This window comes from Tubulanus polymorphus, chromosome 12 (genome assembly GCF_964204645.1).
Source record: "Tubulanus polymorphus chromosome 12, tnTubPoly1.2, whole genome shotgun sequence".
Taxonomy (NCBI): Eukaryota; Metazoa; Nemertea; class Palaeonemertea; order Tubulaniformes; family Tubulanidae; genus Tubulanus; species Tubulanus polymorphus.
Window position 1 is genome coordinate 5,766,641 of NC_134036.1, and position 25,140 is coordinate 5,791,780.

At 41.5% G+C, this 25,140-nt stretch overlaps 1 protein-coding gene across 1 annotated transcript; it reads right to left on the minus strand.

Moving 5' to 3' along the window:
* Positions 1-8,716: 8,716 nt before the first annotated feature.
* Positions 8,717-11,611, minus strand: LOC141914221 (uncharacterized). Its single transcript, XM_074805488.1, has 5 exons — positions 11,602-11,611; positions 10,873-10,901; positions 10,560-10,704; positions 10,032-10,156; positions 8,717-8,998 (listed from the first exon to the last, which is right to left on the minus strand). Exons 1-5 carry the CDS (start codon positions 11,606-11,608, stop codon positions 8,717-8,719), a joined length of 588 nt encoding a protein of 195 aa, XP_074661589.1. The 5' UTR covers positions 11,609-11,611.
* Positions 11,612-25,140: the final 13,529 nt, after the last annotated feature.

Consider the following 25,140-nt stretch of genomic DNA (forward strand, 5'->3'; position numbering starts at 1 on the left):
GCCGCCTCGCATTTCCTGAAATCATGCGATGCGTAATTGAGTAATTATAGAGAACAACTAAGGACTTGACCAAAAAAAACATGATATAAACGCCGTCGTATAGGGAAATATTTACGAATCGTAACTTTACCGGATGAAGTATCTAGATCGGCGCTATAAGCTTAGCGTGGCTAATCGAAATATTAAACCCGAATTTTTTTTTGTTTTCAAGATTTTGAAATTAAATGGCTGATAATAGAATCGAGTTGAAACGTCGGACTATCTTTCAGTTTTTTTTTTGTTCCTCTTACTCTGGGTTTATCTTATGCATCGATTACTTTGGTAAGTGGTTTGCATCGGGACTGACGCTTTTCCTTATTGACCGGTGACGTGAACAACGTCTGCTTCGTCGCCTATGCTCATTGGTCGATTTCGTGCAAAGGCCGAATACAACATCGCCAGCCTACCAGTATTTCTTAGCGACAACCGACACCAACGCGGTTGTGTAAAGCCGGCAGCGAACGTTTCAAAAAGACGTCGATAATTCAACGATCGACAATGATAATACGTATGGAGAAATTTCGCCATTTCACGATTTTGCGAAAGGCGTTAGAAAAACTAACCGTTTGATGAAGCCGTGAAGGCGCTTGACTTTACCGCCGCCCTTGTTATCCGATCCTCTCCTCGCCGCTGCGATGACCGCAAACAGCGCCACCTGTGTGCAAACAAAAAGAACACGTACCGGGTGATTGCCTGTCGTGATGGTAATTGTATACGGCGCAGGTATATTTCATTATCGTGACGATTATGCAGTTATAAAGGTATTCTTAACAAACCTACATCCATGAACAGGCTTAAATCATTAAAAAAAATGATTAGATATACCCGATATGCTCGCAGGATTCCCGTCTTCGACGGGTTGGTTGATGGAGAGACATTTTAAATAACCAGTCCGCTTAAGCCAATTCTTAAAGGAGTTTTGTCACTACGGCTGCACTCAGTTATACTGTACTCTTTTCTGTGTGTTGAACCATGCTTACAGAAGTGCCTTAACATTCCCTCGTATCTAAGGCATCTACGAAATTTTTACGCCGCTCTCGTTTGAGGCACATATTGTTATCATCAATGCCGTTACGGTTAACATTGGCATTGTGGATTCCGCTCTTAATCTAATTAAGTAAACTACGACTCATTTGGAGCGAATTCGAATGACAAAAAAAATTTGTAAAAGAAACTGGTCCCGTCGAATTTGCGTATACCCATTTGTTTAGTTTTTTTCTTTATTCGTCTCGCTAACTTTGCTCGATAATTATTTCTATTTCGTCGCGCCGTGAATGAACGATTGCTTTCGAGCGAGCCGCCGAAAACGCCCCCTTTGTTTGTTTTTTCTTACCGACGCCACACTGCGTGACCCTCTCGACGCTAGAATAAGAATCGAATGTTTCGACTGTATAATTCGGTGTCTAACCGTGAGAAAATAAAAAACCGTACGCGTACGTGTCAATCACACGAGACCGATCATTATGTATTGTATCGTTCGAAAGATATGTGCGTTGATAGAATGTCTAGTGTTTGTAGGACATTTCAACGACGAATGCCTCGATTCCTGACGCACGTGAAGTGCGAATGATCAGTTATTTCGATTGCTCTCAGGTCCGGTGTTTGTAGTTCGTTTTCGGTTGAAAATGTGTCTCAGGCGAAGCACCGAACACACCTGAATTGCGGACGATCAGTTCGTTTTTTAATTTCTAAAGTGTATTGGTCGAATTTTAGATGTCTAGCGTTCGTAGTTCGCTTTCAATGACAAATGCCTCAGTTCCGAACACACGTGAAGTGCGGACGATCAGTTTTTTTAAACTTAAAGTTTGATGATTAAGTGCCTAATATCCGGAGTTGAGTTTTTAATTAATTTGCAATGAAAATTGTCTAAGTTCCAAACACGCGTGAATTGCGCACGATCAGTTTTTTTTAACTAGTAAAAGTGTGTTGATAAAGTGTCCAATGTCCTAAGTTTTTGATTAATTTACTTTTAAAAATGTCTAAGTTCCAAACACGCGTGAACTGCGCACGATCAGTTTTTTAAACTAAAAATTTGATGATTAAGTGTCCAATGTTCAGAGGTTTTAAATCAATTTACTATTAGAAATTGTTAAGTTCCAAACACGCGTGAAGTGCGCACGATCAGTTCTTTTTAAACTAAACTGCGATGATAAAATGCCTAATATCCGGTGTTTGTAGTTTACTTAGATTTACAGATAGTTTTAAGTAAACAAAAAAAAAACAAAACTTCAAAAACAACTTCATACCAGCAGAATATATTCATAGCTTGGCGCGGTATTTCGACGATCGCGGTCAAGGGCTGTCCCGAGCGAGCCCTGCAACAAATACTCACACAAATGTTTATAAGCCTATCGAATGTGACATGTTTGCAATACGCGAAAAATGGTACTTACCCTCTTAATATAGAATTAGGAAGGTATAGAAGTTTGCCCCCAGCATTGCGTGTCTGTAGTATGTGTAATGAAAATGAAACAGAATCCGAACTACATTTTCTTTGTGAATGTAACGCATATCATGATTTAAGAAATGACCTATACCAAAAAATTGAAGTTGTACTAACTCTTGATATAACTTCCCTTTCGAGTACCGAGGTATTAATTCAAATTCTATCGAATTGCAAAATAATTAAAAAAGATTTTTACATGACTGAAAACTAGAGATTTATGCGGTTTGAATGTTGCTGAAACTGTCAAAATCCATCCATGGACAGATGAAATATGATACAACACGCATCACGGATAGTTTTTAAAAAAGAGAAAAAAATGACCCAACAATACGGGACAAAAGTACCCTAACAAAATGGCGGCAAGCAACTGTAAAATGGTTTATTGTATGAAAATTTGTGTCTTGTAAGCCTTTTATAGGTTGGCTTTACTTGTAAAGATGACACTTTAATTAATAAACTATATATGTATACCCGCGCCCGACCCTTGATCGGCGTCCCGCGCGCGTCTTTTCAACCACGTACGTTCACTTCATGGGACTCTCTTAGAAAAATATTTAGCTGCCCTCATAATAATCAGAATCTTGAGTTGAGGCGCTGTTTTCAATGTCAAATTATATTCGTATTTGGTGCAAACTTCAGCAATAATTAACGATATCAGGCGAGCGGACCCGTTACTTCATCGACGCGTATATATGCTGTTGATAAGATCCTATCCCACAATGTTCAATTATGTAAAAGGCTTTGATCTCATATGTTTTACCACGCGCTGTATGCGAATTGAAAAATAACGAAGATTAAACTCTCTGTATTGTGTTTAGCTTCCGCACAGGCGTTGAGGGTTTTGTCGGGGAAACCAAATCGAAATAAATACGAACTTCCTTATAGTCAACTCGCGCAAGACCCAACAAAAATACCGACTATTCTTTAAACCCCGATGTCGGTGTAGTCTCCGTTACTGATTCATTCGTTTATTGGAAAAAAATAGTTCAATCGAAGTTCAAACCCAGGTTTGATTAGAACGGGAAAGAAATCGCACGCGGGAGACCGACTGTCTACTAGCGACACCTGTCGGATCCTCGCTTGCCGTACGTGGAATCCTCGATTGCCACAGTACCGTTATTATCGTTCGCATCGTCTTGCAGTGTTGTTTTGTAAATATTTGTATATTACATTTGTGATAGTTTTCCTCCATATACCATGGAAATGGTTGGAGTGTAAATAAAATCGTAATAGTAATCGTAATCGTAGTCATAGATTTTCAAAGGGAATCGTCTACAATACAGTGCGCACCAGAAAAATTGTTCCTCCGAAATGATTGAATACTTATAGTTCAATGTGTATTGATAAATAAATTTTTTTGTAGTTGATTAGTAATCAGGATTTCTTGTCTCGGTTCATTTAGACCACGCCAGGCTGATTTTTAAAGATTTATTACGTAGCGACCTATTTTACTTCAAAACGAAACCCTAATTTGAAAAAAAACACGCCCTATCTAATGTACAAATCTACTTCGCACGAAAAACTTATGGATTTTGAATACATTTTTGTCAGTATGAACGCATTCGCGCATATTGTTCGACGGTTGCCGCCAGAAAAACGAGCGATTTCTTGTTTTCTGTTGCGCGCGAAACCGGCGAAATGAATGATAATCGTATAACATTATAATCGAATCGTACTTACCGCGACGAATATGTGCGTGAATTTCATTTTCGGTCGTTTGCTGCGTGCTCGTTATAGACACTTTGAGGCGTCGGCCGATTTTCGACCGCTTATAAACAGCGAGGGGAAACAAAAACGTCACGCGCCGCGGCCGCGACTTGGCGCGCGGATCGAGACTACCCCGAGGGCGCGTTACAGAAATCGACCCGCCGCTCGCGTTACAGAAATCGACCCTAGCGATCACGGGACTCGAATTCGAAAAAAGCGAATACAATGAGACCGTGATTTTTTTTCTAATTGAGCGTCGTGATCGTAAAGCCCCCGAATCGCATGAAATAATCCGCTTTTCTTCAATGGGTTTCTCGATTTTCGTGTAGCGGTCATGGGACTGGTTATTCATAGTTCCAATTCCTAGTAATTCGAGCGCATATCTATTATGGTCACAACGCGCGCCGATTCACCAATAGTTTCTATTATGAGTAATTATCCCGTCGTCGTCGCGAACTTGTTTTTGCAAAGAAGTTTTCCGATATTTCAATCTTGTTGATTTCTAAATGAGGAACTTTTGTCGAGAGAAATCCAACAGTGAATCAGTTAAGGATGAAAAATTCTTGAATAGAAGTGATTTATTTTGAACAAAGTTTCGGCTAAACACTATTAGCCGTCACCAGGCTGTACATCATCATTATCATCATGTACGCCTGATGATGGCTAATAGTTTTTAGCCAAAACTTTGCTCGAAATAAATCACTTCTATTCAATAATCTTTCATCTTTGACTGAATCATTGTTACTCTCGTCATAATATTACACCTGACACGGATAGTGCGTATCACCTCGACTCGAGGCCTCTGTCCTTCGTACTCAAATAAACCGTTTTACAGTTGCTAGCCGCCATTTTGTTAGGGTAGTTTCGGGTACTCAACTTTAAAAGAGAAGATGATTGGATTCGTTATATTAAAATTAAGTTCCGGAAATCGAAAAAATTCCAGGACATTGAATTCTAGTGAGATGTTGCGTGTACGTATATCAAGGATGCCTTTTGATATAGGGGCCGGGCCATATCTGACTAAAATACAATGTCCTGGAATTTTCCCGATGTCCGGAACTTAGTTTGGGATTGAAAGGGACGTAGTCGCCAATAGTAGTAGCTTTCCCTACTGAAATAACTCGAATAACGTCGAATTTTAAACCGAGTTCAAGCGCACTGACAGTTGAATACTACGGCGATCGGGCTGCCAGGCTGCATTTCGTTGGTTTCACCGTCGACTGCCACGCCCTCGCTCAACTGCGTCATCGGACCCTTCTTGTCACCAGACCGCATTTCCACGCGCCCCAGTCGGCCTCGACGTCGCCGGTGCCCATCACGTTCTTTCTGAACGCCTGCTCGCAGTCGCCGTTCGCCGCGGTCGGGTTGGCGTCAACATACAAGAGAACGACTTTCACTTTCTATACTTAAAGATATGCAAATCATGATCGATACATTCGTGCTTACACACACTTATCTATCGGGGGTTTTATCACTATTAGGGGTGTTCACCGTAGCGAGGGTTATAGGTTACGATGCAACGTGGAGCGACATCTAGTATTTGAATTATGACTGAAATACACTTTCAATTTTCGACAAGTTATCTCAGATTAAAGGGTATTTACTCCCGTGTTGGTTGTCGATTGTGATTGGACGTGTGTTTCATGATCGATCGCTACCTCGAGAAGAGAAAAATGATGACGATGATAACAATGCTCTTGCGAATAACAAAAGGTTTACTTCCAAAAGTGCTAGAACCCTAGCTTTTACAATAAATGGATTTATCATTATTATTATTTGCTTTATTTCCTGTAAATCATAACAATATATGAATTTAAAGAGTTACAAAATGGAAATGACAAATCACATAATTTAAATATGTATTCATAAGTTGTTATGATATAACAGGAAGCAACGCTTGTATCATATATCACCCTTGAATGTTACAAAACGAAAAGAAAAAAAAAGAAACCGGCAAGGGAATAGAAAACTAAACAAAAATCAAAATTATAATGAATTAAGTCGTCATAAACAGAACACGCATATTTCAGATGGATATATATATATATATATATAAATATATATATATATATATATGTATATATATATATATATATATATATATATATATATATATATATATATATATATATATATATATATATATATATATATATATATATATATATATATATATATATATATATATATATATATATATATATATATATATATATATACACATACACATACACATATACATATAAATATACAAATACATATTAATCAAGGCGTGCAACTGAAGTAATTGAATCGGAGTTTTTGTTAATACTTTTGCTGAGGAGTAGTCGATGTCAAGAGTCATACGCGGAACTGCGATCAACGAATGACGTTCATATTGAACATCTTGAAAATATGCACAGACGAATCGGAAACAGTTAATAAACCCGATTGTTGATTTTTTCATACTCGCAGTTTTATTGAATCTAAATATACATCGAGATTCGACGTGTGAGTTACGAATATAAATTCAATTCGAGCTTTTTTTCTTGACGTACACACGACCTAGACGTACGGTCAGCAATCTGACAACGATTAGGAACAAACGCCGCCTTTGCACGTGCCGCTGCAACAGCCGCTAGTCCTGGCACAAAATCCATGCTTTCGCATGCAACCTACATTTCGAAAAAAAAATCATTCAATTGAAAATGGAGGAAAAAGGCAATCTGAAGTGAAACGTTTTTTTCTACGTAAATCGAACGAATAATTGAACCCTCGGCCCCGGGTGTAGGACAGGCGACTATCCCGACGATGATGCATGCCCCCTCTCTGATTCGCGATACGAACTTATCTAGAGGAGTGTAGGATGTTCGTGCAGATAAGAATAATATAATTAATCACGTCAGTTAAGTTATTTTTTGTGAGGAGATAGGCAGGAAATATCATCTCTCAAACGCAATTCATCGAATCGATTGGTCAAATCGATGAACACAAAATTTAACGATAATTTCGATTTCAATTATATTATTCATGAAATCCCATGATTATTGCTTATTATTTCCATTCGTTACTCACCTTCTACACATGACGCGGCACTGACCACAATCACAACAATCGCACATGCGCGAGGTATCAAATATGCAAGCATTTTTTGCGCCTAGAATTTGAATTAAATACATGAGGAATTTTCTATTTTCGGAAGTCCCGAATTGAGAGTATTTAATTGTCATCAAAAGGCTCTCAGGCAAAAAAACGCCTGTCAGACAATGGTACCAGGTTCAGAATCATGCTGCTTCCGGGAAAAAGAATACGTAAAGTTCGAAGCACCGATAACGGGCTTTCTGCGTTAACTTTCTCCGACGGAATGGGGGCTGGTGGCGCAAAGTGTGGGGCGGCCACGTCGCCCGCATTTGTCATCATAGAAACTCGGAAACAAGTTACCGTCACTCGTTCCCGTTTTTGCTCATTAAATGTCTGTATAGACATTTACTCACTGTTATTTTTTACTTGTTCACGTGAGTCAAACCATAACATACATATATAACGGGTTCGAATCCAAGCCGGGGAGGAGTGCGCGCTGTCATCAGGTTCGAATCCCTGCAACGGAGGAACGTGGCAGGGACTCACGATGCAATCAGGTTCGAATCCCTGCGAGGGAGGAACGTGGCAGAGTCTCACAATGCCATCCGGGTTCGAATCCCTGCAACGGAGGAACGTGGCAGGGTCGAACGATGTCATCAGGTTCGAATCCCTGCGAGGGAGGAACGTGGCTGAGTCTCGCAATTCCATCGGGTTCGAATCCCTGCGACGGAGGAACGTGGCAGAGTCTCACAATGCCATCCGGGTTCGAATCCCTGCAACGGAGGAACGTGGCAGGGTCGAACGATGTCATCAGGTTCGAATCCCTGCGAGGGAGCGCGCGCCAGTCTTTCCGACGCCTTCGATTCGAATTACGATTAAAGTTAGTCGATTAAACGGCATTGATTCGATGAAACAAAAACGATAATCGTATTGCGAGGCTCAAAGATGAAAATGGTATTCTAGTATATTTCAATGAAAATTGTATTTCCGTTACACATCAAACTTGAGAAAATCAGGAATCAACCATTTAGTTGAATAGGTTGCCGGATGAGCGCAATATTGCAGATACTATATGAGTCGATGGCAACACTATAAGTCGATAAATGAGATAACGACCGAAATTGTGAAACTGGTATCAATTGAGCGTATTATCAGATATTTGAAATATATCTCATTTGTAAGCAAGATCATAACTGCGGTATTTATAAATGGGCATCCTCGCTTGCCAGGGTTATGTTTGCCGCCCGCTGAAGCTCACGCCAACAAGAACCCTAACCGCAGATCGTCGTAGGTTTGCGGTCAGGGTTTGCGTTTGAGCTTGAGAGCTTCAACGGGCGGCAATCAAAACCTGACAAGCGAGGACGATAAACGGGCTATATACATATAAAGTCCATATTATCGTTTCCCCCGATATCGAAACAGATCGAACGATGGTCGAATCGGGCCCGCCGTATTACACCGCGTTCAAGCGCACTGACAGTTGAAGGACATCGCGAAAATGTTGGTGGTTGCGGCGGCAGCGGCGGCGGTCGCTTTGAATTGCAGCTGCATCTCGTTGCTCTCGCCTTCGACCACCTCGCCGTTAGTGAGCCACGGAATGAACGGTCCCTTCTTGTCGCATTCCCACTCGCCCCAGTCGGCCTCGACGTCGCCGGTGCCCTTCACGTTCTTTCTTAATCCCGAGTCGCACTCGCCGTTCGCCGCCAGTGGGCTGGGCTCGATCGTTTCGAAAATTAATTTAACTTTCTACAATAGGAAAATGTGTAAATGCAATAATTGATATATCTTTTACGAGAGAAATTGCGTGAACATAATCGTTTATCCCCATGTGAAACATTATCATCGATAACCACACTCAAACGTGGTGAACGGATAATAAGATAAAAACCCACTATCTACAAATTAAAAGAAATTTAAAATCGAGAATTTATCTATTCAAAAAATCTAACATATAAAACACACGACGTTTTCACAAACCTGACGATGATCTATCTCTAGGGTGAGATCGAAACGTCGCGTATCTTATATCTCAGATATTTTGAATGAATAAATTCTCTTAAAATTTGAACATTTTTGAGCAGTTTTATACCTTGTTATCGTCATTGTTCTATGTTCCTTGCTGACTCAGTTCTTTTTTTTTAGGAAAGTTTAAGAAGTCGCTACATACCGCAACGGCTAGTAAATTTCCCTAACTTAAGAAAATCTATCAGTCTTTTAACATCACAAGATCCAAACATCTTGAGGAAGCTAGCAGTATTTATAAAAAAGGCACATAACCTCATTTAGCCATCGCTGTGCACACACGTTTTAATTGCGTGTATAGTATTACTTTTAGAAGAAGAAACTGTCACCGTATATTATAAATGTAACTGGAGTAACCGTAATTGTATAACTGTAAATTGTTTATTTTTTTGTATCCTGTGCTCGAAAAAATTTTTATAATTTCTGGAGCAATAAATTAAATCTGAATCTGAATCTGAATCTAATTAGTGTCAGTCTGCCTATAGATATTGTTGTTTTTCCATTGGCTATACTCATTTTCCCGATGAAGCTTCTATACAATAGTAGCGACATCTCGTGCGTGAAATAAATAGCTAACTTATATAGTACTACCCCTCTAGTTATTTATGATCGTCATGTTGTATCTCTTGAAGAGCACCTCCGCCAACCCTCTGATTAGTGAACACCCGTCAAAGGTGAACATCTCGAACACCCGTAAGTCATTCGACGGTTCACTGCGAATCAGTCGGCGTTCGGCACCGAGCTGTCGTATACGTACCTTGTCCTCCGGGCAGAACAACTCGAATGTCGTCGTTTTCAGCTTGGCTTCGGACCACATCAAAATCGTTTTGCTCTCGTCGTCGTTGGTCGAACAGTCTTCGGTTCGACCCGGCACGTGGCGCGCTAGAAACGACGAAATGTGATTAGAAAAAGTCAGGCGTATTCGATTAATCTTCGCCAACCTAAAGATTAACGACTTCTTATCGGCTTATATAATTTTTAATTATTCCGTAACCCACGGAAGCGTCCTGGGGACGTATCTATTAGCAGACGAAAATTCGAGGTTTATTCCATTTTCTCAGTTAAATGTGATTTTGGAGGTTTACTCCCAGTTGCAAACTCGGAATACTCCGAATTTCGTACTCGGAATAAACCGCCGAATATCGATTTTAACCGAGAAAACTCGTATATTCCAAGGTACAAACTCGGGATTAACCTCGAAATTTTTTTTAAATAGATACGTCCCCGGGACGCTTCCGTACGTATCATTCTAACGGTTTTTACTGCGTCTATTAAATACACTTACGGCAGTTAGCGTTGGTCGCTGATGCGCAGCCCTGTGCGCTCGGGTATTGCATGCAGTACCAAGGCGCTGGCTTCTGATTCGGAGCTTGATAATGGTACATCTGCTGCGGTCGGTACATGCCGTAGTTCGGATGCGGCGGTCGTTGCTGCGAAGGCGGTATTAGTTAAACTTATTGATTGTAATCTCATGGTTACGTTATTTCAATTTGTGGTAATAATTTTATAATGATGATTTATTGTTTTATGAAAAGCGCTATACTATGAGATAATCATAGCACTTTATGTGTATATAAAGGTGTATTTAGCGGACTTACCGGGTACCATGTAGCGTAGTAATTAGCAGCTGAAATGATACAAGAATTAGTTCATGGGGTGTTTGGCGTCCTGATAAAAAGTCCAATATTTCGTGTGCGTAGTTCATTTTCAATTGAAATGTACGGAAGCGATAAGGGGCCTCGAGATGTCGCGTTCCAACGCGACAAGTCGTCATATTTATGTCGATATATCGCGATATATCGCGTCAAGTCGACCTGAATATGTCGACATATCGCGACGTTTTGACGACATATTTCGTTTTCGCGACCATTTCCCTCGCAACCCAGTCGTCATATTAGTGGCGTCCTCATCTTACATTTAGACGTGTCTTCAAATGACGGCTTGTCCCGTGGAAAATGGGCGAAAAAGCGAAATTCGTCGTGAAAACGTCACGATATGTCGACATATTCATGTCGAGTTGACGCGATATATCGCGATATGTTGACATAAATATGACGACTTGTCGAGTTGGAACGCGACATCTCGAGGCCCCTTATCGCTTCCGTAGAAATGTCCTGAACACACGTGAAGTGTGGCCTGTCCGTTTTTCTTTAAGTTTGCTGATCAAAATGTGCGAGGTTTGTTGTTCAATTTAAGTATATCCTGCGAAGCACTGAACACACGTGAAATTTGGACGGTCGGTTTCTGAAAGGGCGCCGATTATGAAATGTCTAACGTCTAGTATATTTGCAGTTCATTTTCAATCACGAATATTTCGGGTGAACTACCGAACATAAGCGAAGTATAAAACGATCGCAATCGAAAAGCGTGCCGATAAAATGTCTAACTTCTTGAGCTAGAGATCGAGGCAGCAAACATGATTTAGGTATAACTTACGCTTTCGATGCATCGGCTGATAAGGCGCGTACCCCCACGCCGCTGCAAAAAAAAACCGAAATGATATTAAAATAGGTGATAACGAACTCCGTCATAGGAATTTATACCGAACCCTTTCAGTGCTGACTAATTAATACCCTATAGTGCTGGAGAAAATTTGAAAATTCTCAAAAATTCCACCCTAGTGTGTTGAACAATGGGAATACCACTATAGTGCGTCTACACCGCAGTGCGGTGTATCGTTAGTTACTATTATTTCACTATGTTTGACACTTGCTGCCATTTTTCAATAGAGATAATTACAAATTACTAATTACATCAATACACCGCAGTGCGGTGTACTGGCAAAATCCATCACTGATTTATACACCGCACTGCGGTGTAGACGCACTGAAAGGGTTGACCTAATGAAGCTTCTATTCATGAGTAGCGAAAGCTCGCGCGTCAAATAAATAGTCAACCAATACTATCGTCTCGTTAGGAATATATACGGAGATCATTTTTTTCGAGCGCTCATACTTACAAACGCCGCTGACTGCGGATAATAAAACTATCGTCGCGTGTACAGCGTTCATATCGATATCTTGATCGCCGAATCGAATTATCGCTATTATTTGATCTTCGAAATTCTGTAAACAAACAACAACAAAAAACTAAAATCTATTGACGCATTAGAAAGCAGCGCGCGTGTTAGTAAATCCTATTCGTAATCGATTCGCGCCCGTTTTGAAACAAAATAATCCGTAACCGGAATGATATGAGTAAAAACGCCTCACCTCGAATTGCGGTCTTGTCTTCTCGGGCGTCTTTCGTCGAAATACGTGTCCGCCTTTGTGTCTCGCGATGTTTACATATCGTGTTACAATAACGCGTCAACGTCCACAAGAAGGCGTTTTGTAAATGCGTTCTGTCGTGAACAGGTGGCCGTTTTACCGGCTACGGTTTAGAATCTTTCGGCGTCATCGCGTTAATTGCGACAATTCGTCATCGGTAAAGATGTCGATAATGTTCGATGGGAATGATATTCGCTCGGTTTTTCACACGTCAGCTCGACTTTATTGGTTTCCCGTCGGTAACCGATTCGTTTCGCTGTTTTTTTTTAAAGTTATCGTCTGGGATGTGTAATGCGTGATGTATAGTGAATTGTTTGTGTAGTTATTTTCGAATTGAAAATGTATCGGGTATATAAAGTATGGACGATCCTCCGCATTGGAAGCGCGCTGATGTGTTTTCATTGTAACTATACATGTAACGTTAGAACTAAAATCGACTTGATTTGGTGACTGCGTCGACAGGGCCCTCGTCAGTCACAAACCGCCAGGGGGCACTGTCTAATGTCACGCGATTGGCAGTATATTTCCAACTGGAAATGTTTCAGCTGAACTCCTGACCAAATGTGTCGACGATCTGTTTTTGAACGTACGTTGAAAAAAAATATCAAATGAACTCCTGGAAACGAATGAAGTGTGGTCGAGCACTTCGTCATCTCTTGTCGATCTTTCGGATCGAACGTGCCATCATGTTCGAATCCCTGCCTGGGAGGAACGTGGCAGAACTCGCGATGTCATCATGTTCGAATCCCTGCCTGGGAGGAACGTGGCAGGACTCGCGATGTCATCATGTTCGAATCCCTGCGAGGGAGGAACGTGGCAGAGACTCGCGATGTCATCATGTTCGAATCCCTGCGAGGGAGGAACGTGGCAGAGACTCGCGATGTCATCATGTTCGAATCCCTGCGAGGGAGGAACGTGACAGAGACTCGCTATGTAATCATGTTCGAATCCCTGCGAGGGAGGAACGAGGCAGAGTTTCGCAATAGCCATCAGGTTCGATGCTTACAAGGGATGAATAGGGCAGTCTAACGACGACATCAGGTCCCAATTCCCGCGCCGGCGACCATTCTGGCCATTCTGCCGCTGTCAATTCGAACTAACAGTTGTCAAACAAATCGTATCCATTCGATGAAACAAAAACTATAATTGCATTAACGAGAGAAATCCCTCAATAAATTCAGCCAAAAAGAGAAACTTGAGTAGAAAAGTATATATTTGCGCAACGTTTCGGCTAAAGACTATTAGTCATCATCAGGCGTACTGAGAACAGGGGAATATTACAAGATATTTATGCAAGACAAAAACAATAGAAAACAGAGTGAAAAACCGAACAAAAATGCCAACAACGCCCCGGCTGTTTTCGACGCGCAGAACGTTATAATATAGACAGGTACATCAATATTACTGTTATAACTATAACATTATTATACATGTACAACAATATTCGAATTAATGTATTCGTATCTGATAAACAATTTAACAGTTGCTAGCCGCCATTTTGTTAGGGTACTTTTTGTCCTGTATCGTTGCGTCGTGTTTTCTATTTTTTAAAAACTGCGATGCGTGTATTATCATATTTCACTCGTACCCAGGTTGGTTTTGACCGTTTTAGCAACATTTAAACCGTATGAAACTCCAGTTTTCGTTCGTGAAATCATATATAATTGCGTTAAAACTAGATAAACTAGGTCAGAACGCCCGCAGCTGTTTGACCCAGTTCAGAAAATGTGCTATGATCTGCTAGATGATTGGACTAAGAAAACGCGCACCCAAACCGAGTATACCGAAATGTGCCATTGTGCCGAGGTCTAGGTGCTGGTAGGGGAATGGCGTGCGACGTTGCGAAGTCCAGTTCCACACAGTTCGGAGTTAAAATTTGACTCCATTGAAAATGAAGTAACTTTAATTCTAACTCTCAACAACGGTGGAACTACGGAAGCCCCTAGGTGACATATGAGATATTTTTTTTCATAATTTTGACATAATAAGTCGAATTTCGTGTTAATTAAGTCGAATTTCGACTTAATAAGTCGAAATTCGACATGAAAATAAAACTCGAAATTCGACTTAATTAACACGAAATTCAACTTATTATGTCGAAATTCGACTTAATTAACACGAAATTCGACTTATTGCATCGAAATTCGACTTAATAAGTAAAATTTGTGAAAAAATTTTCTCGTATGTCACCTAGGGGCTTCCGTAGTGGAACTGTGTTTCCAGTCGTTGAAACCTTATCGCATCGACGTGCGAGCATTCGCGTTCGGAAAGTTTAGTCTTCATTCTCGCAAATACGTAAAACACACGCGCGCTTGCGCATAAAAATATATTTTGAGGACAGGACATCTCGAGGTAGACAGCTGTGTCACCAGCGGGTGCCAAAAATTGCCTCGAATGACGTATCGAAACGTTGATGTCCCGTGTTTTGTTTTTGTTTTTCATTATCAATTAGAAGAGTTTATCGGTTAAGTACGGGCGATCAGTTTTTGAAATGACGCTGATAAAAGACGACCTCGTGGCTTGGTTTTTAGTGGGCGCGCTGGATAGACGTGGAAATACATACAATTTGTACTATTGAGCTCTTTGTTTCGATAATTCCCATATACGTAGCCGATAACTCTGGGTAGTCGGTGGAGATTTAACCGTTACCTAGAGTTATCAGCTTCGGACATGTATGAATTACTGTAAAGAATATCGTGTCCTTCAAACGTTCCGTTTCTCGGCAAGGTGCTCTTGAAAGCGTCGACTATTATAAGTTAATATCGTCGGGTTTGTTTTGAAACGTGTTTAATATCGGAATCAATGTTTCTCGTAAACGCACCCTATACCACCGGGAAACGCTCATGCGCGTTTTCTACAAATCATCGTAACACATCGATATATCCGATGCTTTTGGTTCGTTTTTGATCACGATTAAAAAATCTCCCATCTCGGCTTCTACGTGCAAAAATTTCGTGAAAAACCTCACCTATACGAATTATGTACTCTTTCGGTTGTTTCAACCTGGACGTATCGGCCCCACTCCGCGCGGTGGCGCCACCGCGCGGGATTTACGCGAAGCAGCAAACACAAACACGGCCACTCTCTCAATTTTCAATGATAGAAATCGTGTGTGCATTTCAATTATTTCGGCTGTTAGGGTTTTAAGGCACAATATAAGTTGATGATGTGATATGGCGATGTTAATTAATGATAATTCCGCGGTGAAGCTAGTCACGAACGGTGCCGATTGAGTGTACAGCTGCCAAAAACACTGAAATGTGCATAGTTGCGCAACTATTTGCAGTGAATTGCAGACGAAACATGAAGCCTTAACGGCCGTTTAAAAAAGAATTATACCAATTGCAATTGTAAAATAAAAATGAGGTAGAACCTAAGTTAAAAATTCTGGCCATTTCTAAAATGTTATTACTAATTTTTAGTCAGTGCGGAACGTTTAGTTTTCCAACAATAATGAGGGGTGGTAGGTAGTCATGCAATTCAAGTCATCATTTATTACACGTTACTTCCGTGTTGTTGAAAATCTCGCGAGTCACTGACCAAACCCCAATGAACAATGTGATCTGTGTGCTGGCCACAAATGTACACAGATCACACTACACTACCCATTACACACTCCAGTACCCACAGCTTTCATATATCCATCCAAATATTTAGAGTGTCTTTATTCCTGGGTAACGGTCAAATCTCCCCCGACGATTCGTCGGGGGAGATTTGACCGTTACCCAGAGTTATCAGCTTCGGACATGTATGAAATACTGTAAAGAATATCGTGTCCTTCAAACGTTCCGTTTCTCGGCAAGGTGCTCTTGAAAGCGTCGACTATTATAAGTTAATATCGTCGGGTTTGTATTGAAACGTGTTTAATCTCGGAATCAATGTTTCTCGTAAACGCACCCTATACCACCGGGAAACGCTCATGCGCGTTTTCTATAAATCATCGTAACACATCGATATATCCGATGCTTTTGGTTCGTTTTCGATCACGATTAAAAAATCTCCCATCTCGGCTTCTACGTGCAAAGATTTCGTGAAAAACCTCACCGAAACGAATTAAGCACTCTTTCGGTTGTATCAACATGGATTTTATTACGATATACCGTTATGCGAAAATAACCCGAACCAATGGTACGATAACCGCACTCAAACGCGGTGAACAGATGATAAGATAAAAACCCACTATATTAAAAATTAACAGAAATCTAAAATCGAGAATTTATTCATTGAAACAATCTAAAATATAAGAACACGACGTTTCGATCTCACACTAGAGATCATCGTGAGGTGGATGTCGTGTTCTTTTATTTTAGATTGTTTCAATGAATAAATTCTCGATTTTAGATTTCTTTTAATTTTCAAATAGTGGGTTTTGTATCTTATAACCCGAACCAAATAGCTCCACCGGAACGCCACGACGATACAATTGCATTCTATAATCGGCTACAATATCACGCAAAATCGAGCTTCATTCGGCGAATAGTAATTCTTTTTTCTCGATATTCACGAGTATTTGGTATTATTTCGCTTGGACGTGTTGCGTCTATAATCAGACGACGGTGTTTTAAGAAGGCGGGGCCGGTTGCTGAAACGTTGTTCCCGCCCGGAACAACTGTTCAGTCACACGCGAATGGACCCATACCTTTTAAGTCTGACTTTGGTTCGACTTAAAACGTATGATAATGTCGGGCCAGACCCGAGCCATGTTTTCGCCAGGGACAACTAATTGCGAGCGAATTGTAACTGGTTTCGGCAACGACTCATTTCGCTTTGTTTTAGCATTTTTCAGTATCGAGTGAGTGGTTTACGCGCTCTTTAAATAAGGCACGGGCTCAATTCGACTCGGGTCCGATCCGTACCAATGAAAGAGACGCCATTTTTCTTCGGCGCCATTTTGAAGCTCGTTTCTCACGACGTTGTCGATCCGATGTAGTCGATAGATGGCAGCACTAATTCTATATCCAAATCGTTTCCATGCGGTGGCAGCTAGATCTCGATTCAATCGCGTTCTGTCCGATTTAGTCGCACTGACATGTGAACTTCAACGCCTCTTGCGCAACTCCTTGCATATTTGTCGTTTCCTTGAACTGAAGGAACATGACGTCACCCTCGCCTTGGACTCCCGGGATTGGTGTGGTCTGTTGGCCGCATTGCCACTGGCTCCAGTCAGCCGGGTCATTGGTTTCTTTCACTTTATGTCGGAATCCTTCGCTACAGCCGCCGCGGCCCGCAAAGTTAGCATTGATGGCCGTAAACTCGCTCTTCACTTTCTGCAACAGAATACATTTTAATAGATTATGTGATTTCATTAAGAACCTATTGTATTTTAACTACTCGCTGCGCGCACGCTATGGTTCACCTAGAACCTATTGCGTATGTTCTACTCGCTGCTCTCCCGCTACGGCTGTGAGGACTTGGTTCACTGAGAACCTATTGTGTATGTTCTACTCGCTGCTCTCCCGCTACAGCTGTGAGGAGAGGGGTTCACCGAGAACCTATTGCGTCTGTTTTATTCGCTGCTCTCCCGCTACAGCTGTGAGGAGAGGGGTTCATCGAGAATCTATTGTGTCTATTTTACTAGCTGCTCTCCCGCTACAGCTGTGAGAAGAGGGGTTCACCGAGAACCTATTGCGTCCGTTCTACTCGTCGCCCCCCGCTACAGCTGTGAGAAGAGGGCTTCACCGTGAACCTATTGCGTATGTTCTACTCGCTGTTCTCCCGCTACAGCTGAGTGGCGACGGGTTCACCGAGAACCAATTGCGTATGCTCTACTCGCTGTTCTCCCGCTACAGCTGAGTGGCGACGGGTTCACCGAGAACCTATTGCGTCCGTTCTACTCGTCGCCCCCCCCCCCGCCTGCAGCTGTGAGATAACACAGTTCCTGTATCGCGTGGATACGTATGAATTTAAAACGGAATTATCCTCACCTGATCCTGTTTGGGACAAATCAACGTGAACGTCGTAGTTTTTCCCGCGGCATCGCTCCACAAAAGAACGTGGTCACCTGACATGGTTCCTTCGGGACATTCTAGCACTCGTCCCGGTAGTGGATGCACTGCATTGAAAATACATATATAGGCACTAAGGAAATTAATGCTCTGATAATTACTACGACATTATTGGAAGATAAGAAGTATCAGATCGCCGCGTAGTAGTATCAACGTATTATTGGTCGAACTGGTCCCAATTATCGTACGGTAACCGATAGAACAAGGCTTCTAAACGTCGGTGAGACGGTAAGTCCAGATTGTTCATATTCTACTTACGACAGTCGTGCGCCTGCACCGGTTCGCATTCCGGGGTTTTCGGGTACTTTTGGCAGACGTACGGCGACGGTTTGAGTCGAGTAGACGGGTACGCCGCTGGTGGGTAGTGGTGTCCGCTTCCCGGCGGGTAGTACGGTCTCATTCCCGGTAGGTAGTGCGGTCCCGGTCCTGGTGGATAGTTCGATATCTTTGATAGAATTGAATAGCGAAGGTAAAATGAATGTTTATTGAACAAACTAAAAAGTCGAACGAATGTACAGCGTTAGCGTAATTGGCTACACGGGTGAACTATATTTTTGACTTGTGACATTCACGGGTTCTGTTCATCAGTGTCGCGTGATATGCGTACGTACGTCAAAAAATGTTCCTACTTAATCGAACTTCCCTGCGCGTCTGCTAGGTGGGGCGAAATAGCGGCTAACAGTGATTCTAAAAATCGCTCCTTTTTTTGAAAGATTTATTAGGCATTTTTACCTTTTCACAGAAATGTATTTATCAAGGTCAGAGATACCATTAGAAATAAGTTGTTTTTTTACTTTACTACAGTTCCGCTCTGATAAGATGTTTTACTTGTATTGGAAAGATTGCGTTCATTGGTATTTTTGGCAACTTTTAGTTCGGCTCGAATCAGCTAACTTCTGACAATAAGACAATGATCAAAATATCTGAAATCTGATACGACGCAAAAGAACAAAAACGGCCATACTTACCGGTTGCCACTGGAAATAGCCTGGGCTCGATGCTACAGGACCCGCTGAGAAAAAAAAAACTATGATTACAATGTTGTGTAGAATCTAATGATCGAGCGTATTCGTGTATTTGTGGGCGGTAATAATCTGCAACCAGGACCTACCCTAGTATGGGATCTTCCCTAAAATCACGTTCCCTTCAGTTTTCGCATTTCGCTTAGATCTTTTGATTGAAAATGAACTACGAACCCCAGATATCAGACGTTTAGCGCACTTTCAAAAGCTGTTCGTCTATGCTTCGCGTGTGTTAACGTCTCTAAACCTGAGACGTGTTGTTGAAAATGGACTAGACACCACAAACATTATGAATTTTATCAGTTCATGTTCAAATACTGATACTTCACATCCGTGCAGTGTTTATCCTTGGTTCCGATTGAAAATAAACTAGGAATATTAGGAATTTCACCAGTAAAATTCCAAAAAAATGATCGTCAAGTACAATGTGGTTTATCGCGCGGTTAATTCATGACTATGGGTATTGAATTTTGCATTGCGAATCCATATTCGAATCTCAGGTTCGAGTTTGCTTAGTCGCATTCGAAAACTGCGTCGCGAAACGCATTGATTTTCATAGATTTGGTAAAGCGCGGATTGCATCGAGTTAAGCGCGCTATGAAATGCGTTTTGTCGACGACGTCTAATTTGAAACGACCATTTTCAACTTACGATCGGCCGAAGCCGGGGCGGCTCCGTCGTTCGAGAGTTTGTACGGTGGTCCGTACGGTTGGCGAATTGAACTCGATCCCCACGCTACAAATAGACAGAAATTCCATCAACAAAAAACGTCGTAAAGATTTTACAGCGGAAAGTCAACGAGAAAAAGCAATTGAATGACATCGAGCGTTTTCTCTCGGCTTCCAAAATAGAAAAATATCTAAACCATTAGATGAAGTTGGACTTTGAGAACTGAAACTTTGTTAGCGCGCATTATCGCCACGAATCTTATATCCCTGTTCCTCAAATTTGCGCATTTCAAGACCAATTCCGAAATGATGGGTCAGCTATTATTCATCGAAATCGTATAGCTTGTCATAATACGGCATTTCAAGTGAGTTCGAATCAAATTTCCTAACACTTGTCGGCGTATACTTACGACTTCCAACACTCATGAAATCTGAAAATATAAATGCGGGAATATTTTTTTTTTTTTTTAGTAAGTGCAGCGTCTTTTTTTCACGGTATTTTAAATGTTGCGCGAATCCAAGTGCAAAATTCGAATTGAAGCGCCGAACATTTTCGAAAATGCTATGCTCATGATATGCAAATATACAAATTCGTCACGCTTTCAAAATAAACCTGTACTTACACGCTTGAGCGCTAGCCAACGCTAGGATAACAGCGACGACGACCTTCATCTGCGCTCGTCGTGAAAATGAAGGCAAAGAAAAGAAAATTGAGACAACACATACTTTTGTCTAATGTCTTTAATTTGCGTTGTATATTTGAATGCAGAGAGCCTACGATGAGAAGTATGAAAATTAAAACGAGCTTTAGGCCCCCAATGCGCTGCACAATCCGCGGAATATTCTCCCAGAGAAAACTCGTGGGCTTAATGAGTGCGATTCCTTTTTTTCTTAAATCGCGCGTGTATAAACTATCGATGATTAAGCATAGATTCGCGTATCTACTTTTTCAAATTGAAAATCTCTTCAGTCACTATAGTTCTTCAACCAAGGGTTTCGTATCATAATAGCGTGTCTTCAGAATGTTGCAGAAAGTAGCAATATACAAATTAAACAGGTTTAATCATTATTATATATATATATATATATATATATATATATATATATATATATATATATATATATTCTATTATAATTGATATGATAATGGTTAATTTTGTAAATCTAGATATTTTAAAAAAAGTAAGTCAGGGATATAGAACTCACCTCAGGCTGATTTGTTTACCCGATTATCTCGGCGATTCGGCGCGACTGCCGTGCGAAGTCTGGAGCAGCGAGATTTAATGCTGAACGAGAATCTGTTCGGCAGGTGTTACGCCGAAAATTGCGTTGCGTAAACAAAATATCGACGATTGAAACCGTCTCGAACACGCGGTCCCAGCGCGCGCGATGACTTATGGCCCTAGTGCCTTGGGACGGAACTGCGGAGAGATGACTGAGACACAGTTAGTGGTACGTGTATTGAAACCTATGTCGCTTCTCAACACGGAGACGACTGATACACAGTTACGGATATAGGCCAGGGGTAATAATACCGATGTCACTTATCTCCAGGGAGAAACGACTGATACACAGTTACAGATATAGGCTAGGGGTAATAATACCAATGTCACTTCTCTCCAGGGAGAAACGACTGATACATAGTTACAGATATAGGCCAGGGGTCACTTCTCTACAGATGTCACTTCTCTCCAGGGAGAAACGTCTGATACAAAGTTACAGATGTAGACTAGGGGTAATACCAATATCGCTTCTCTCCAAGGAGAGATGACTGATACACAGTTACAGATATAGGCTAGGGGTTATGATACCAATATCGCTTCTCACCAAGAAGAAATGACTGATACAAAGATGCATATAAAACGACTGATACACAGTCAGATGAAGGGTTTATGATGCCACTGTCACAATTCGAGAGAAGTATTTTTTTTTCAAATTCACAGTTATCTTATAGCTAATTGACTACATGTACAGTTCAATCACCATATATCAAAAGGGGTTGGGCCATTTACGGGTCCAAAATTGGCCTAGGCCATCGAATCCTTTTTGATCAACTTATATATAACTCAAATGGTTGTAAAAGGTTGGACTTATACATTGGGAAAGTTAGGGGGTGGGGGCTGATTGTGTATTCCAGAATTGATTTAGCAAAATTTCACCAGGTCCGAATTAACATCTTGGCTTGAAAAATGATATATTCATTTGTTTACTATCTGTTTTAGGTGGCGACTATTGTCAGGCGTGAAACTCTATGTATAGCGAAAGAGCACTGTAATCTTTACATCATCGCTTGAACGCCCAATGCCATTGAGAACAAATGTATTTCTCTTGATATGGGTAACAGGGTAACGCCATCTATTAGTCTTTCGGCAATTTAACGACTTAAAAAAGCTATACTGATGCCAGTGCGGTTTGAGGATCCACCGACTAGTTCGCCATCTAGCGGATAATTAGTTTCGTAGGTCAGTCAGCCGACTGCGCCAGGTTCTAAAGATTCCGTTGAAACTCCCACCTGACGATATCGACGAATGAGTAAAATTGCTGTGTCATTGTTAAACATCGTAGAATATCTTCCAGTAAATGGGTCGCCTTTTTTTCGACACGGGCGTTTTTTGACAGTTCGGTTTCGATTAGAAATGTCCCTAGTTAAGCCCTGAACCCAGGTGAGGTGTAGATGATCAGTTTTGGAAATGTCGTCGCTGTTTGAACGTTAAATGTCCGTTGTTTTATGGGCATTTCCAATCATAGATCGTTCACCGCGCGGTTTCTACGGGGAAAAACGTCGGGAAACGAAGAAACCACTTATCCCGTGCATTCGTCTTCTTTGCGCCCACGTGGGACGTGGATGGACAAGTTTTTGAAAGCCGGCGCTTATAGAATGGCTTACGTCGTGATTCTATTCCCGATCACGAATGTCTCATCGCGCTTTCTACGGGCAAAACGGGCTGCGAAGACCATACATAAACGAACCAACTACCTTTTTTTCAGTGATTTTAACCTGAATTTTATTCGGATATACCTTACGAAAACCCGAAGTGAACTCTTCCACCATATGGCCATGACGATACAAGTCGTTCAATGATAATGATTAGTGTTAGATATCTCGCAATCGAGATACATTTATTTGAATATTCATTATTTTGCTTAGAGATCCAAAAGTATTTCGTATAATTTCGCGCGTACATCTTGTATCTATGAACAGATGGCGTCGTTTATACTGCTTCTCTTGTATGTGAATGTAGATCTCGACTGGTTCGCGTTCTGTCCCGTTTAGTCGCATTGACAAGTGAACGCCAGCGCCTCTGGCGGTCCGGACAACGCGGTGGTACCCTTGAATTGAAGGAACATGACGTCACCCTCGCCTTCGACTCCCGGGATTGGTGTGGTCTGTTGGCCGCATTCCCACTGGCTCCAGTCGGCCGGGTCATTGGTCTCTTTCACCTTATGTCGGAATCCCTCATCACAGCTTCCGGCGGAAGCTTCATTGTTAGCATTGATGGCTGTAAACTCGGCCTTTACCTTCTGCAAGAAAATAGAATCAGTGGACGGGCGATGAGTTAGAGATACTTAATGTCAGAGGTTCAGAGAACCCTATGTGTCTGTTCTGCTCGCTGCTCTCCCGCTACAGCTTTGAGGAGAGGGGGTTCACCGAGAACCAATTGCGACTGTTCAACTCGCTGCTCTCCCGCTAAAGCTGTGAGGAGAGGGTGTTCACCGAGAACCTATTGAGTCTGCTCTACTCGCTGCCCTTCCGCTGCATGTGAGGAGAGGTGGTACACCGTGAACCCATTGCGTCTGTTTTGCTGGCTGCTCTTCCGCTAAAGCTGCCGGATAGAGGGGTTCATAGAGAACTTTTTACGTCTGTTCTACTCGCTACTCATCCACTAATGCTGCCACGAGATGATCGATTTCTTGCTATGGATAGCTATGCGTTCATGACGTAACAATAATCCTTACCTGGTCTTCTTTGGGACAAACCAATGTGAACGTCGTGGTTGTACCCGCGGCTTCCGACCACATGAGATTGTTGGTACCTGACATGGTTCCTTCTGGACATTCTAGCACTAGTCCCGGTAGTGGATGAGCTGGATTAGATTGAATATACAGATATTTGTTTCGGCAATCATCCTGTGGCAATATTGGGGGAAATAGAAAATCACCGAGTTGAATTATCAGATTTTTGATCGAACCGATCTAGTTTTAACGTATCCTCCAGGCAGCCGTTACGGCATGGGCTCGATCCTAAACCCGGTGTATCGATCATAAGTTACGTCATTAGTTTTCATTTGGCAGCTTTACATATTTTGACGTCGTAAAAAAGCGTCGAAAACAATATTTCCATACATCGAAAAAAACTATTACGCATTAGAACGATAACCACACTCAAACGTGGTGAACGGATAATAAGATAAAAACCCACTATCTATAGATCACCTGACGATGATCTCTAGGGTGAGATCGAAACGTCGTGTATTCTATATATTTTAGATTGAATGAATAAATTCTTGTTTTTAAATTCTGTAGATCGTGGGTTTGTTATCTTACTATTACGCGTTATTCTATGGGTCCTATGTAAATGGATGACGCGTTCTACATCATCGAATCGGCGGCTTTATAAAAAAAGCGATGAGAATTTTGGAAATCCTCGTTTATTTTGTAATTGATTGAATTTTACCACTATAGGCTATAGGCTTTCCTTTTCCAGAGAAGCCGTGTGAATTTTCATTAATGGTTAACCGTTGATTCTACCGAGTTGTGGACGTTGCTGACTTTAGGTAAGTAGAGATTGTTCGTATATTCTACTTACGGCAGTGCGCGTGCGGCGGTTCACATCCCGGGGTTTTCGGGTACTTTTTACAAACGTACGGCGATGGTTTGTACGGGCGTGGCGGGTACGGTCCC

What these genes read in the sequence shown, in the direction of transcription:
- LOC141914221 (XM_074805488.1), bottom strand. An exon ending in AGCGACCAACGCTAACTGCC is followed by an intron (nt 10,157 to 10,559) that starts GTAAGTGTATTT and finishes CGTCGTTTCTAG; the next exon opens with CGCGCCACGTGCCGGGTCGA. An exon ending in TGTTCTGCCCGGAGGACAAG is followed by an intron (nt 8,999 to 10,031) that starts GTACGTATACGA and finishes TTCCTATTGTAG; the next exon opens with AAAGTTAAATTAATTTTCGA.